Genomic DNA, 12,293 nt, shown 5'->3' on the forward strand with positions numbered 1-12,293 from the left:
TTTTTTTTTTTTTTTTGCTCATGAGTGTGTGTATATGTAAGGTTGACAAGAAAGTTCTTGCCATTTTTAACTTTTAAATTCAGATGAACATATCTCAACTCAAACAAATTTATTGATTGAAATAAGCACTATCAGAATCAACAGTTTACCAATGCAAATTCAACTTCTGCAGGGTTGGGTTAGCAACGTGCGGTCGTGGAGAATTGGGCATTTTCTGTTGTTGTGCAACACTGCTTCAGGAAGTGTTGTGGAGCTTCGTCAGCATCTGATCACTGAGCTGAGCGTTGCTGGTTGTAAAGAACCCACTTTTAATTGCAAGTCACAACCAAGTTGAGAAACAGATCATTCTTGTTGCGTAAAAGAAGGGAACTCGTTTGGTTGTCCTCAATTTGCGAGGCACCCATTTATCAAGTTTTTTTGTTTTTCCAATCTCTCAAGTGGTTGGAAATCATTGCATACGTTACCTCTAAGCAAGTTCTTGAACAGTACACGGATTGGCGTTGACTAAGGCTTTTAATTGATTGTTGTTGACATCCCGTTTACATTAAATGCACACGTTTACATTTATAACAAAACAAGTAGTTCAGCCTGGCTTTGCTCGGACGTTATGTACTGTTCATAAATTTATGTGCTTATGTGGCAGCCAGATTTTCACCCAAAAACTGATTAAAAAGCTTGCTGCATATCTGAATACCCTTCATGTAAACTTTCAAATGTTTAGACCCAAAATTGACTGAGTAATTTGGTAGAGACCACAGAGGTTAAATTGTTTTTAACTTTGAGCCCCTTAACATTTATTGTTTTGGGCTCAAATCAAATTAAAAAGTTTGATCCATGTCCAAGTAACCTACATCTGAAATTTCAAGTGTTTAGACCCAAAATTGGCAGAGGAGTTTGATAGTTTTCAAAGGTCAAATCATTGAACTTTGACCCCTTAACAGCCAAATTTCTGGCTGAAAACCAGTTAAAAAGATGTCCCCAAATCTCATTACCCCTCATGTCAAATCTTGCATCTGTAGACTGAAAATTGACAGAGTAGTTTGGTAAAGAAATGTACACACACACAATTTCACTTTTATAGATTTCTTCAAGAAATAAGTAAAAAAGCAAAAAATACATTCAAGTTTTAATTTTTTATACTTAAAAAAAAAAGTCAGATCTTGAAATGAAGGAAGGGGGGGTAGGGTGTTTTGTAAGTGACAAGTTACTGCAATTCAATTGTCTTTCGTTTATCTTAAAGAGATTCCTTCCAGAGAATTTTGCCATTTTCTTGTAGAACTGCTTTACCACTCGTCACCATTTCCAAAGCAAGCGGATACGCAATATGTTCAATGCCCTTCACTCTCTCCGACAAAGTTTCTTCCGTATCGGACGTTAAAACAGGCACAGATTTTTGAACCAGGATAGCACCAGAATCGATTGCTTCCTACAAAATAAAAATATTTTAATATCAGTGATAGAAAGTGGCCAATAGACAAAGGGAAAAAAAATTTGAAACTGATAGTAAAAAAAAAAATGAATATATATATTAGCAGGCCGCCCGGCATTGCCCGTCATAAAATACACTTAAATATGATATTTTGATTAATGCAGATTTCATATTTATTATATTATTTGACCCAATATATATTAATGATTTAAAAAGAAAACTGACTCGTGCACCACCACCGAGAATCAAAACCAAAATGTTTAGCTTACGATTTTTTTTTTTGACGTTAATGCCTGAGCTATGAAAACATGTTTGCTGCAAGGCTAAAAATCAAAACATTAACCAATAGTTATTGTGTTACGTCATTGTTCGGCCATAACCTGGCAAATTCCATTTCTTTAATTTTCACACTTTTGCACCGATTTTTGCCGGCTAAAACCCAAATATAAAATGAGTTCAAGTACCCTATATACTAAGTTTCATGTATGTAGACCAAGCACTGACAGGAGGCAAAATTTTGGAAAAATATATATACATATACATGTACATTAATATAGAAACAATTTTGTGTTTACTATAAACTTTTTACGCAAATATTACACAAGTATAAATCATGTAGAATATCTGCATGAATATTATTACACGTAATAACTAAAGATGATCATCCTTATAAGAAAACTGAAAAAAAAAACTAATAGGAAATTAATTAAAATGAATGTTTAAAGAATATGCAAATTAGCTAGATCTTTTGCAGATGAATGCAATTCATTGACCCATATATAACAAAGTTGTATTTTCTTTTTAAATAAATAAAAAATGGGTTTTTAATATAAATATCAATACACACAAAAATTTAATAGGAGTATAGATATATATATAATTGCAATGTAAAATGTGAGCATGAAAATAATATGGTTAAGCTTAAACATGGAAAAGAAAAGGACAAGATATTCTTGTAAAAAATATAAATTTATAACTTAAAATATTGCAGCATTAAGAATTGATTATATAATGTTAAATAGAATTTTAAAAATTTTTGATGCTGCAATATTTTAAGTTATAAATTTATTATATTTTTTACTAGAATATCTTGTCCTTTTCTTTTAAGCTTAACCATATTAGTTTTCATGCTCGCATTTTTCTATTAGTAGCAACACTAGTCGCTAAACGCTAAAGTGACGTGGTTGCTATGCTCACCTCCTTATAAATTTTTACGATTTTCAGCACCAGTAAATTCATAATTTTTGTTTTACTGAACGAAAATTAAAATTTTTTTTTTCACAATATATCTGAGAAGGTGATCTATAAACTGTAATAATTTTGAAATTTGGTTGAAAAATGAGTGAGCGGTGAATCTTTAAAGCAGTTCTAAATGACTAAAATTGCCACTTAACCATATATTCAAACACGGTAGTGTTTTAATGATAAACAAATGAAAAAAATCTATATTCTAAATTTCATAATGTTGACCATCTTACAATTTATTCCTTTAATTACGTTGACATTTACAATTTCTTGACAGTAACTGTTTCATAGCGCAAAATCATTCATTTAATTATTATATCAATCTATTTTGCCCTTAACTCATCAGAAGAAATAGCAAATATGGATCCATCAAAAGAAAAGAAAATGCATTTAGGTATAACCAGCGGTGGTACCCAGCGTTGCCCGGGTGTTTAGAGGTGGGGTTAATCAAAACAAAGTGAAGTAATAACCTTGTTTAAATATTATTAAAAAAAAAACATTAAAACTTCTGAAAAAAAAAAAATCGGAAAAAACAAAAACCAACGTGTGTGTGGAGGGGTGCTTTGGGGAGGGAGGTAGGCTCGAACCCGAATCCTTGAGGCAAAAGCAAAAAAAAAGAAAGTATGATGACTTACCTCAACAAATGTAGGGAAATAAGAATGGATGAAATTTAATGATTAAAAGGGTATTGACAGGTGCGTAAATTTAATGAGGTCAAACATCAACCCCACGGTTAAGTTTGGCTGCATGGCAGTCCCCCCCCCCAAGATGTTGGGTTGGGGGAAAAACTCGCTCCCCATAAAAAATGAGGCTGTCCCAATGAAAAGCAATTGTCTGATATGATGGTTTTCACTGTATTGATCAAAGCTGATTTGCTTTCTGGACGTCCCCGGCGGGAAGGCCGGAGCATAACCTTCACACACCATCAGTTTCACTAAAAAGCCGAACAAACAGGCAACACAACGGAATCGTGCAAATTTTATAAAAGTCGATCAAAATAAATCTAGACACGACATCCCTTCGCAAATCGTAGATATTATGATCTAGGGGGTATATAAACAGTTTTAAGAAATAATACCCCCACCAAAATAATAGTTTTTCTTGGACATACAAAAATGCATGCACCAAATTTGCCTTTTATTTATATATATATATATATATATATATATATACATACACACACACACTAGTGGGGGGGGGTACCCAGCATTGCCCGGGTGTATTTGGGTGTGTGTTGGGGGGTGGGGAGTGTTAATGAAAACCTAAGAATACGCAAAGTAAAATAAGCAAAAACGAACATAAAAAATACCCCCCTCCCCCAAAAAAAACGTGAAAAATGGCTTAAATAACCCTGCTTCAATATTAAAATTTAAAAAAATCGAAAAAAAAAAAGACATCTCACACCACGATTCGAACCCAAAACATTTAGATAATGAGGCAGCGCTCTAAGCAACTGAACTAAGACGACGTCGTCGAAATTGTGTCGCTTTTTCAAATATTTAAAGTAAATCAGGTTACGACGTCGTATGACGCATAACTCGTCATGAGAGGACGGTTTTTGCTGCCCCCCCCCCCCCCATCATGTAGAAAACTACTGATTTCAGGGTGAAGGTATTAACGTTTTTGGCAAATTTTTCGATATTTGTCGGGCGAAGGTTGGAAGTTTAAAATGATACCGATCTGGCAAAAATCCATGATCCGTGTGGAAAGTTTTTGCGAGACATACAAACACACATACATACATACATTTTCGCTTTTATATATATAGATTACAAAATTGGAAGAGAAGTTGCAAATTACCTTTTATTTAATTGCACCATTTTGAACTTACAAGTCAAATCACTAAAATTGAAATATTCTTATCAATAAATGTATTAATTTTTATATACAATGCTAATTTATTTTCTTTTAATAGATTAATAGTTGTTATTTCTTCCGATGAGTTAAGGACAGAATAGATTCATTGATTGATATAATTAGTAAATGAGTGATTTTGCGCTATGAAACAGTTGCTGTCAAGAATTGTAAATGTCAACTGAACCGAAAGAATTAACTGTAAGATGGTCAACATCATGAAATTTGGAATATAAACTTTTCTCATTTGTTTGTTATACGCTCTGTAATTACATTGAGCTTTATAAATTAAGGATTAGTATATAAAATTAAGTGAAATAGAATTGAAAAAAAAAAATCATATTTCCACAGAGAGAGAAAGAGCGAGTGAAACAGTAAGATAACTATTTTATCAACATAATTAAGGTTATCTGCGGATATTTATTCATCTAGCGTTATTACAGCTCGTCAGTATGACTGACCGTGAATTTTCGAACCCTTGATCACAAGGGCTGTATGTGTTGACCAGCAGATCCTGTCCGAATTTGAGTTGCTTTTAAACTTTTTTTTTTTTTTTTAGCAAATTTTTAAACAAAAGATAAATTTTGTCAAAAATTTTCCTAAAGAATTGATGCATGGTTTTTATGTAAATTTACTACACGATATTGACAAATGTCTGAAAAAAAAAAAAAAAAAATTTTTTTATTTTGTACAAATTTTGTCTTTACCCGCCCCCTCTTCCAGAAACTTACCGCAACAAAATGTACGGTGCACCCTGTAATGCGCACGCCAGCTTCCAGCACCAGTTTGTGTGCATTTGCACCTTTGAAAGAAGGCAGAAGGGACGGATGTACGTTCAGAATCCGGCCGTTCCATTTATTCACAAAACTTCCTGAAAGATAAAATAATTTTCATTTTAAAAAATAAAATGAACTAATATTTAGCGATGCAAACAGGTTTTTATAATAGTAAGGAGAAACGCAGAGGGTAATTTGGACAGAAAAACCCATTAGACACAGCAAATATGAGTTTATTAACATTTCTATGAAAATAGTGTCCAGCATATTTTAAATATAGAACTGACCCAAATGAGATAAATTAATAAGTACTAATAAAATATGCGTAAATATATTTTAATTTATACAGATTTCGTATATATTATTAGAGTCGTGATTTCAAAAGTAAAAAAAAAAAATGTATTTGGGTGCCATCAGCTAGAATCCAAACCGAAAGCAAAACCGTAGCAGGCAAAGCAGTACCAACGTGACACGCATATGAACTGGTTAAAAATTAAAAATAATCTAAGTTGAATGTACAAAATGTATAATAATTTTTTTCAATTTTATCGCTTTTTTCACCCCTTAAAACTATTTAAACCAGCTAAAGACTCATAAAACTATTTAAACCAGCTAAAGACTCATAAAAACAACAAAACAATCATTTGAGGCCCCTAGTAGTGCTGTTCTGTGACTTTTAGTTTCAGAAGAGATAGAGTTTGAAAATATGCAGACAGACATAGTGAATCCTAGAAATACACAGAAAGTAATATTGTGCTACATAGTTCAATACAAAAAAGAAAATCAAATTGTTAGAGACGATCTTTAATTTACTCCTTCAGTCCAGCAGCACTTGGCAGACAATGTAATTTTTTTTCTGCCCTGTTTCTTTCAGGTGTTCCCTTTTTAATATAAGGTTTTGGTGACTTCTTTCCTCGGTGAAAAACTGCTGTACATCGAAATTACGAGTTTTTTTGGTTTTTTTTTTCTTTTCTCACACTATTACAACAATGATCATGCATTATAATCATATTTAAAAACGAGTCTACATCAAAGGGAGATTGCTCATATTCTTGTCCACGGTTGCCAGATTGGTCTTCAGGCCAATTTTTATAAATTTGATCTTCAAAACTTGGTCTTTTTTTTCAAAGTGTAACATAACTAAGCAAAATATTCTATAGATGAGAAACGATAAAATTGTCACATTGTTTACATGAAAAATATTACTAATACTTCAAGTTAGTTGCTGCTGATTCTTATATTCACTTGAATATATACTGAACTAGCTATACTTTAATGTGTGCATTGCAGATAGTTTTACCTTTTAATGTTTGCACATTTTTTCCAAATTTACACAGAAAAAGAAATAAAATTTATTAAGGAAAACAACTCCTTTTATTTTGAGTTATCCCCCCTTTGCTGATTTTGAGTTATTGGTCAACATTGGAAAATGACTTATCCACAATTCTGCCAGATTTAAAAAATTAAAAAGAAAAATAAAGAAAAATCTTTATAATGTAACGTACCTGGGATGAAACGAAGATACCATATTCCGAAAATCATGTAAATTGACCAAGTAATTTTATTTTTACATAAGAAAATCATGTTTAAGCGATTAATGGGAATGTGTAGGCATTACAACATAAATCTAACCTCCTTTGTTTCTTGAAATCGTTTACAAGATGGTGGGTAAGATAATCACTATTTGATTACTCATAAAATTTGATTTTCTTATTTAAAAATAAAACTACATCAATTTACATTTTTTCATCATGGGTATGTACATTAAACAGATTTATTTTCTTATTTTTATTTTTTAATATTGCAGGAATTCTCAACAGTTGTCTAGGCAAGACGACATCACTTTGAAATGAACTGTGGGGAAGCACGTCATTTTATTATTATTTGTTTGTTTGTTCAGTTTATTGGCCTATCAACAGCTGCATGGTCATTCATTTTATTATTAACTAGCGGGGGTGTCCGGTATTGCCCGGATGTTCGGAGGTGTAAAAGAAAAAAAAAAAATGTTTTCGGAGGAAGGTAGGCTGGAACCCAAAGCCTTGAGGTTAAGACAGAAAAAAAAAAAAACAGTCTGGCATGTTACCGCTATGCTAAACGGACAGAGAATTGAGAACGGGTGAAATTAAACATTTAAAAAAAAAAAAAAAAAAGAAAAAAAGTTGGTTGAACAACGTGGTTTTCAAGGTCAAACATCACGGCACAGTAGTAGAGAAATGAAATCACAGCAGCGCGAATTTTGTAGCATAAAAGTCACTTATATAGACAACGTCGTTTCGTAAATCGGACATATTATAATAGAGAGTATATAAAAGTTCTAAGAAAGAGTGACCCCCCCCCCAACCAAGCCTTTGGCGGACATAGGAAAAAATGCACACAAACATTTTCGCTTTTATATTATAGATAGCATAGTACAACCACAACAAATGAGAATTAGTTAATAGATTCAAAAAACAAATATCTAACAAATAAATGTTATCAAAGGAAAGATAAGTTACTTTTCTACCTAACTGGATATATATTTTAGTGTTTTTATTTAATGTAACATGTTTATTCAGCTCGAAAAACATACAGTGTTTACCGATGTATTGGAAAATTACAAACGGCGCCTAACTCTCTCTTTGACGTGATAAGTTTGGGAAAAGGAGTTAAAAATAAAAAAAAAAAACTAGACAAAATACTGTTAGAAACTCGCCCAATATATGTTACCGCAACATAGGCCAACATATATTCGGTGAGTGTTTAACAGTATTTTGTCTAGTTTTTTATTTTTAACTCATTTCCTCAAACTTACCGTGTCAAAGAGAGAGTTGGGCGCCATTTGTAATTTTCCAATACATCGGTGAACACTGTTTTTCAAGCTGAATAAACATGTTACATTAAATAAAAACACTGAAAACATATCCAGCTAGGTAGGAAAGTAACTTATCTTGCCTTTGATAACATTTATTTGTTATATATTTGGTTTTTGACAACTTTTTCGAATATATGTGTACAGTAATACAAACCCGAATTAGCTAGTCAGAATCAAAGTTTTGATATGTCAGCTTAAATGCTGTTTAGGCCCAACTTCTAAAATCTCACTATATAATTCTCTATGTTAAATGACCTCTTTTAGTGTTACACGCAAAGGAATGATTATTTATATTGATTGACATCGAAACGGATGTTATACTTTATCATGAGCAGAACACGGATTGGCTTACCTGAAAGGATCCGCATGAATCCTGCAAGACACACAAATTCTATGTCGGCACGCACCAATTCCTCATGGATGGCATCGTCAAATGCTTCACGACTCTTGAACAATTTGTGATTGATTACCTGGAGAAGAAATGCAAAATTTTGTAGTGACGAGGATTCAAATACTAACCTCAGCAATAATGATCATTCACGCCAGTCGAAACACAATGGGAAAGTGTCAGTTATGCAATTAAAAAAAAATTTTTTTTTAGAATTATTAGTATACAGATATCGGAGAGAACCCAATGAGCAAGAATTCATTATATAAAGGAGTCATTTCGGGGTCAGTATAAAGAGGCATTGTCATTTGCGCTCTATTTTGTCTGAAAACCGGTGATGGTCAGGATATGGGCAATCATTTTACTGCATTTATTTGCTTCCCCTCCAAAGCAAATTAGGCACAAGGCCGTTTTTAATGTGGGGTAAAAACCAGCTAAAAAAAATAAAAATTGTCCCAGTATAGAGGGTTTCCTCTCCATTGACTGGTACAAATTATCTTAAGTGCAGAACAGATACTACACTTTGATCCCGGCCCAAAGGCCAAGAATGGGCAATCATTTTACATTAAATTTTATTTCGGGAAGTGATCATTCAGTTTAAAAATCTAAAATATTGGCTTAAAAATAAAAATGGAACATCTTGCAGCAGAAAAAGAAAAAAAAGAATTTGTCAAAAGGTGAGTGACATTAAGTTTATGTCGAAAAGTGATCCCCCATTCTAAAATATCTTAGAAAAAATTAAAAAGAAAAAAATGGAATTGTTTAGCGACTTGGTCAGTAAGTACAGACAGAAAACAATTTTTTTAAAATTGATCTCAAACAAGTGATTGGTTAAAAGTGTTTAAAAAGTTCTTATATAAATAGATATTTGTCTGTCAAACTGTCACTAATTTTCTACCATATTTATTTTAAACACAAGACATTGCAGAATTTTTCTAATTTCGAAACAGAGATTTTAATTACTTTTAGAAAATGGATTGCAGAAATAATTCCCAGCAAATAAAGCAGACGCCATGACCAGAAATTGAAGCCAAAATCTTTAATCTGAGGTTCTGCCAACTGACCTATTTGAACTTTCTTATAAATAAAGCTTAAAACATTACTATAACAAAATAATTTGTGTGATGTCATAGGTTTATCATTCACGTCATTTTTCAAAACATGAATTCAAACGTAAATAAAAATTTTTTTTTTTTAAAAAAATAAATGAATGAAAGGGTAAACATGTTATGTTTGAATTAATTTTAATTATTTTATTTTCATAGTCCAAAGCAGTTTATTTTTTATTTTTTCTGCAACTATCTTTAAATCATGACGTCATTAATTCACATTGCACGACGATAATCATGTTTATTTAGACATTCCTAAGTTATTGTAAATAAATATTTCATTCGAAAATACCTTTTTTAAATGACATTCCATTATGAAACACAATCAAAGCTAGAAGAGAAGTTACAATTATTTTTCAATGTGTTTAAGCGATCTTTAAATTCAAAGATGGCGTAACAAATTGAAAAATAATTGCAAGTTCTCTTCCAGCTTTTGTAATCGTGCCCATATTACTTTTTTCTTTTTTTTTTTTTTTTACACAGTGATCACCACTTATCAAGGCCCAGAAGCCACTCAGGGATAAGGGTTATTGCAAGTACATTACGTTAGTGAGGAGATTTGATGAAGTGTTTAATTAGGGGGGGCGGTTCATTAGGAATTTGTTAACATTAGACTTGAAGACATCCAAGTTGTAGTCCGGAGGGAAGCAGACAGAGTTCCACAGGCGTGCAGTTCTAAGAAAGAAGCTTTGTTCATGAAATCCGCGTTTTGATTTAGGCACAGATATAGAGTGGGGGAAATTTTTCACAGTGGATTCAGCTAGACGGGTGTTTTTCGTGAAAGATTGGCGAGGGGGGACCAGGGATTGGAGTTCAGACGAGCACCTGCCATGATACTTTATTTTCTTTTAAAGTTGATGCGTTTTTTTCTGATGAGTTAAGGGTGGAATAAATTCAAAAATCGATATAATAATTAGATGAGTAATTCTGCGCTATGAAACAGGTGCTGTCAAGAATTGTGCATTTCAATGGACTTAAAGAAATATATATATATATATTATTTGTTTTTGTCCAAAATAAAAAATGGGCAGTTTCTAAAAAAAAACATCCGATCTTCAAGGTGAAGACGCTAATCTTAATATCATTTAAAAAATCAACAACAAAAATCTATGTAAATATATAAACAATAAAAACTAAACAGTAAATCGTCTATGGCATTATAGTGTAATGGATAAGACGCTGGACTGAAATACATAAGGTCCAGGGTTCGAGCCCCAATAACAGTCAAGCTATGTTGAAGAGGGGTAGGCCCATGAAACAAACATGTGTGTTGATTACTGTTTTAAAAATAAATAAAAATATTATTTTACGTCCAAAATAAAAAAAATGGGCCGTTTCTAAAAAAAAACATCCGATCTTCAAGGTGAAGACGCTAATCTTTATATTGTTTAAAAACTCGACAACAAAAGCTATGTAAATATATACGAGGGGCGTGCAATAAGTAATGCCCCTGACCCACTTCTCATAGCAATAGAGCAACAAAACTTGGCACAGTTATTAGTTTTTCTCTACATAGGAACCACCCAGAGTTATGCATTTCTCCCATCGTTTGATGCAGCTCTGGAGACCGTTTTTGTAGAACACCCTAGGTTGGTCCTCCAACCACGATGTGACTTCAGAAATCAAGGCTGCATCATCTGGGAAACACTTTCCTTTACAAAAACAACTTCATGCCTGGGAAGAGGTGAAAGTCAGAGGGTGCAAGGTCAGGAGAGTAAGGAGGATCTCATAACCACATGCCGGTGCTTCTGATCAGGCGACATGCGAGTTGTCTTGCAGGAGGAGGGTACCTTTGCTGATCTTGCCCCGCATCTTGATTTTGATAGCTTCCCTTAATTTCCTCAAAAGTGAAGCATAATAGGCTCCTGTAATTCTGGTACCCTTTGCCCAGAAATCTGTCATCACTACTCCGTCCTAGTCCCAGAAGACTGTGATAATAACCTTGCCAGCAGAAGACTGTGAGCATGACCTTGCCTTCTTTGGAGGTGGTGAGTCTAAGTGCTTCCACTGCATTGACTGGGCTTTGGTCTCTGGTTCATAGTGATGGACCCAGGTTTCATCCTGTGTAATCAGTCTTTTGAAAAACTTTGACTCATCTTTTTGGAACATCTCCAAATTCATCCTCGAGCACTTGATGCGTTCTCGTTTCTAGAATGGTGTGAGCAACCTGGGAATCCATCTGGCAGACACCTTATGCATATGCAAATGGTCATGAATGATAGTTTCCACAGACCCTGTACTAATCTTGACATCTTGGGCTATTTGGCGAATAGATCTTCCAAAATGGCAGCCTCAACTTGGACAGATGCCTCGCCAATGGCAGAAGGGGGGGCAACCAGGTTTGGGAGCTGTTTCCACAGACGTCTGGCCATGTTTGAATTCACGATGCCAGCGTTTTACAAGGTCATATGATGGGGCATTATCACCATAAGTTTCTTTCATTTCATCAAGTCTCCTGTGGTGTGCGTCTTTTCAAATACAAAAACCAGATCACTGCTCGACATTCAACAGGCTCCATTTCACACCTGACTCAGTTCAAACACCTATAAAACAGAAATCACAATTAGTTCAGAGCTGTAATTTGCCACATAACCCGTAGAGATATAAATCATTGCACATGCAAAATTTCAGCTAGATCAGA

General features: G+C 33.5%; 1 protein-coding gene across 2 annotated transcripts in view; it reads right to left on the reverse strand.

Moving 5' to 3' along the window:
• Positions 1-1,114: 1,114 nt before the first annotated feature.
• Positions 1,115-12,293, reverse strand: part of LOC145246887 (trifunctional purine biosynthetic protein adenosine-3-like) — a 132,745-nt gene continuing 121,566 nt past the window's right edge. For both annotated transcript variants that reach the window (XM_080108759.1, XM_080108758.1), the window contains exons 19-21: positions 8,508-8,625; positions 5,260-5,399; positions 1,115-1,426 (exon numbers count right to left, since the gene is read on the reverse strand). In XM_080108759.1, coding sequence (XP_079964885.1) covers positions 1,235-1,426; positions 5,260-5,399; positions 8,508-8,625 — 450 coding nt within the window. In that variant the 3' untranslated portion in view covers positions 1,115-1,234. The remainder of the gene's footprint in view (positions 1,427-5,259; positions 5,400-8,507; positions 8,626-12,293) is intronic.

The sequence above is a fragment of the Euprymna scolopes genome, chromosome 24, assembly GCF_053919585.1.
Source record: "Euprymna scolopes isolate OS-2025 chromosome 24, ASM5391958v1, whole genome shotgun sequence".
NCBI lineage: Eukaryota > Metazoa > Mollusca > Cephalopoda > Sepiida > Sepiolidae > Euprymna > Euprymna scolopes.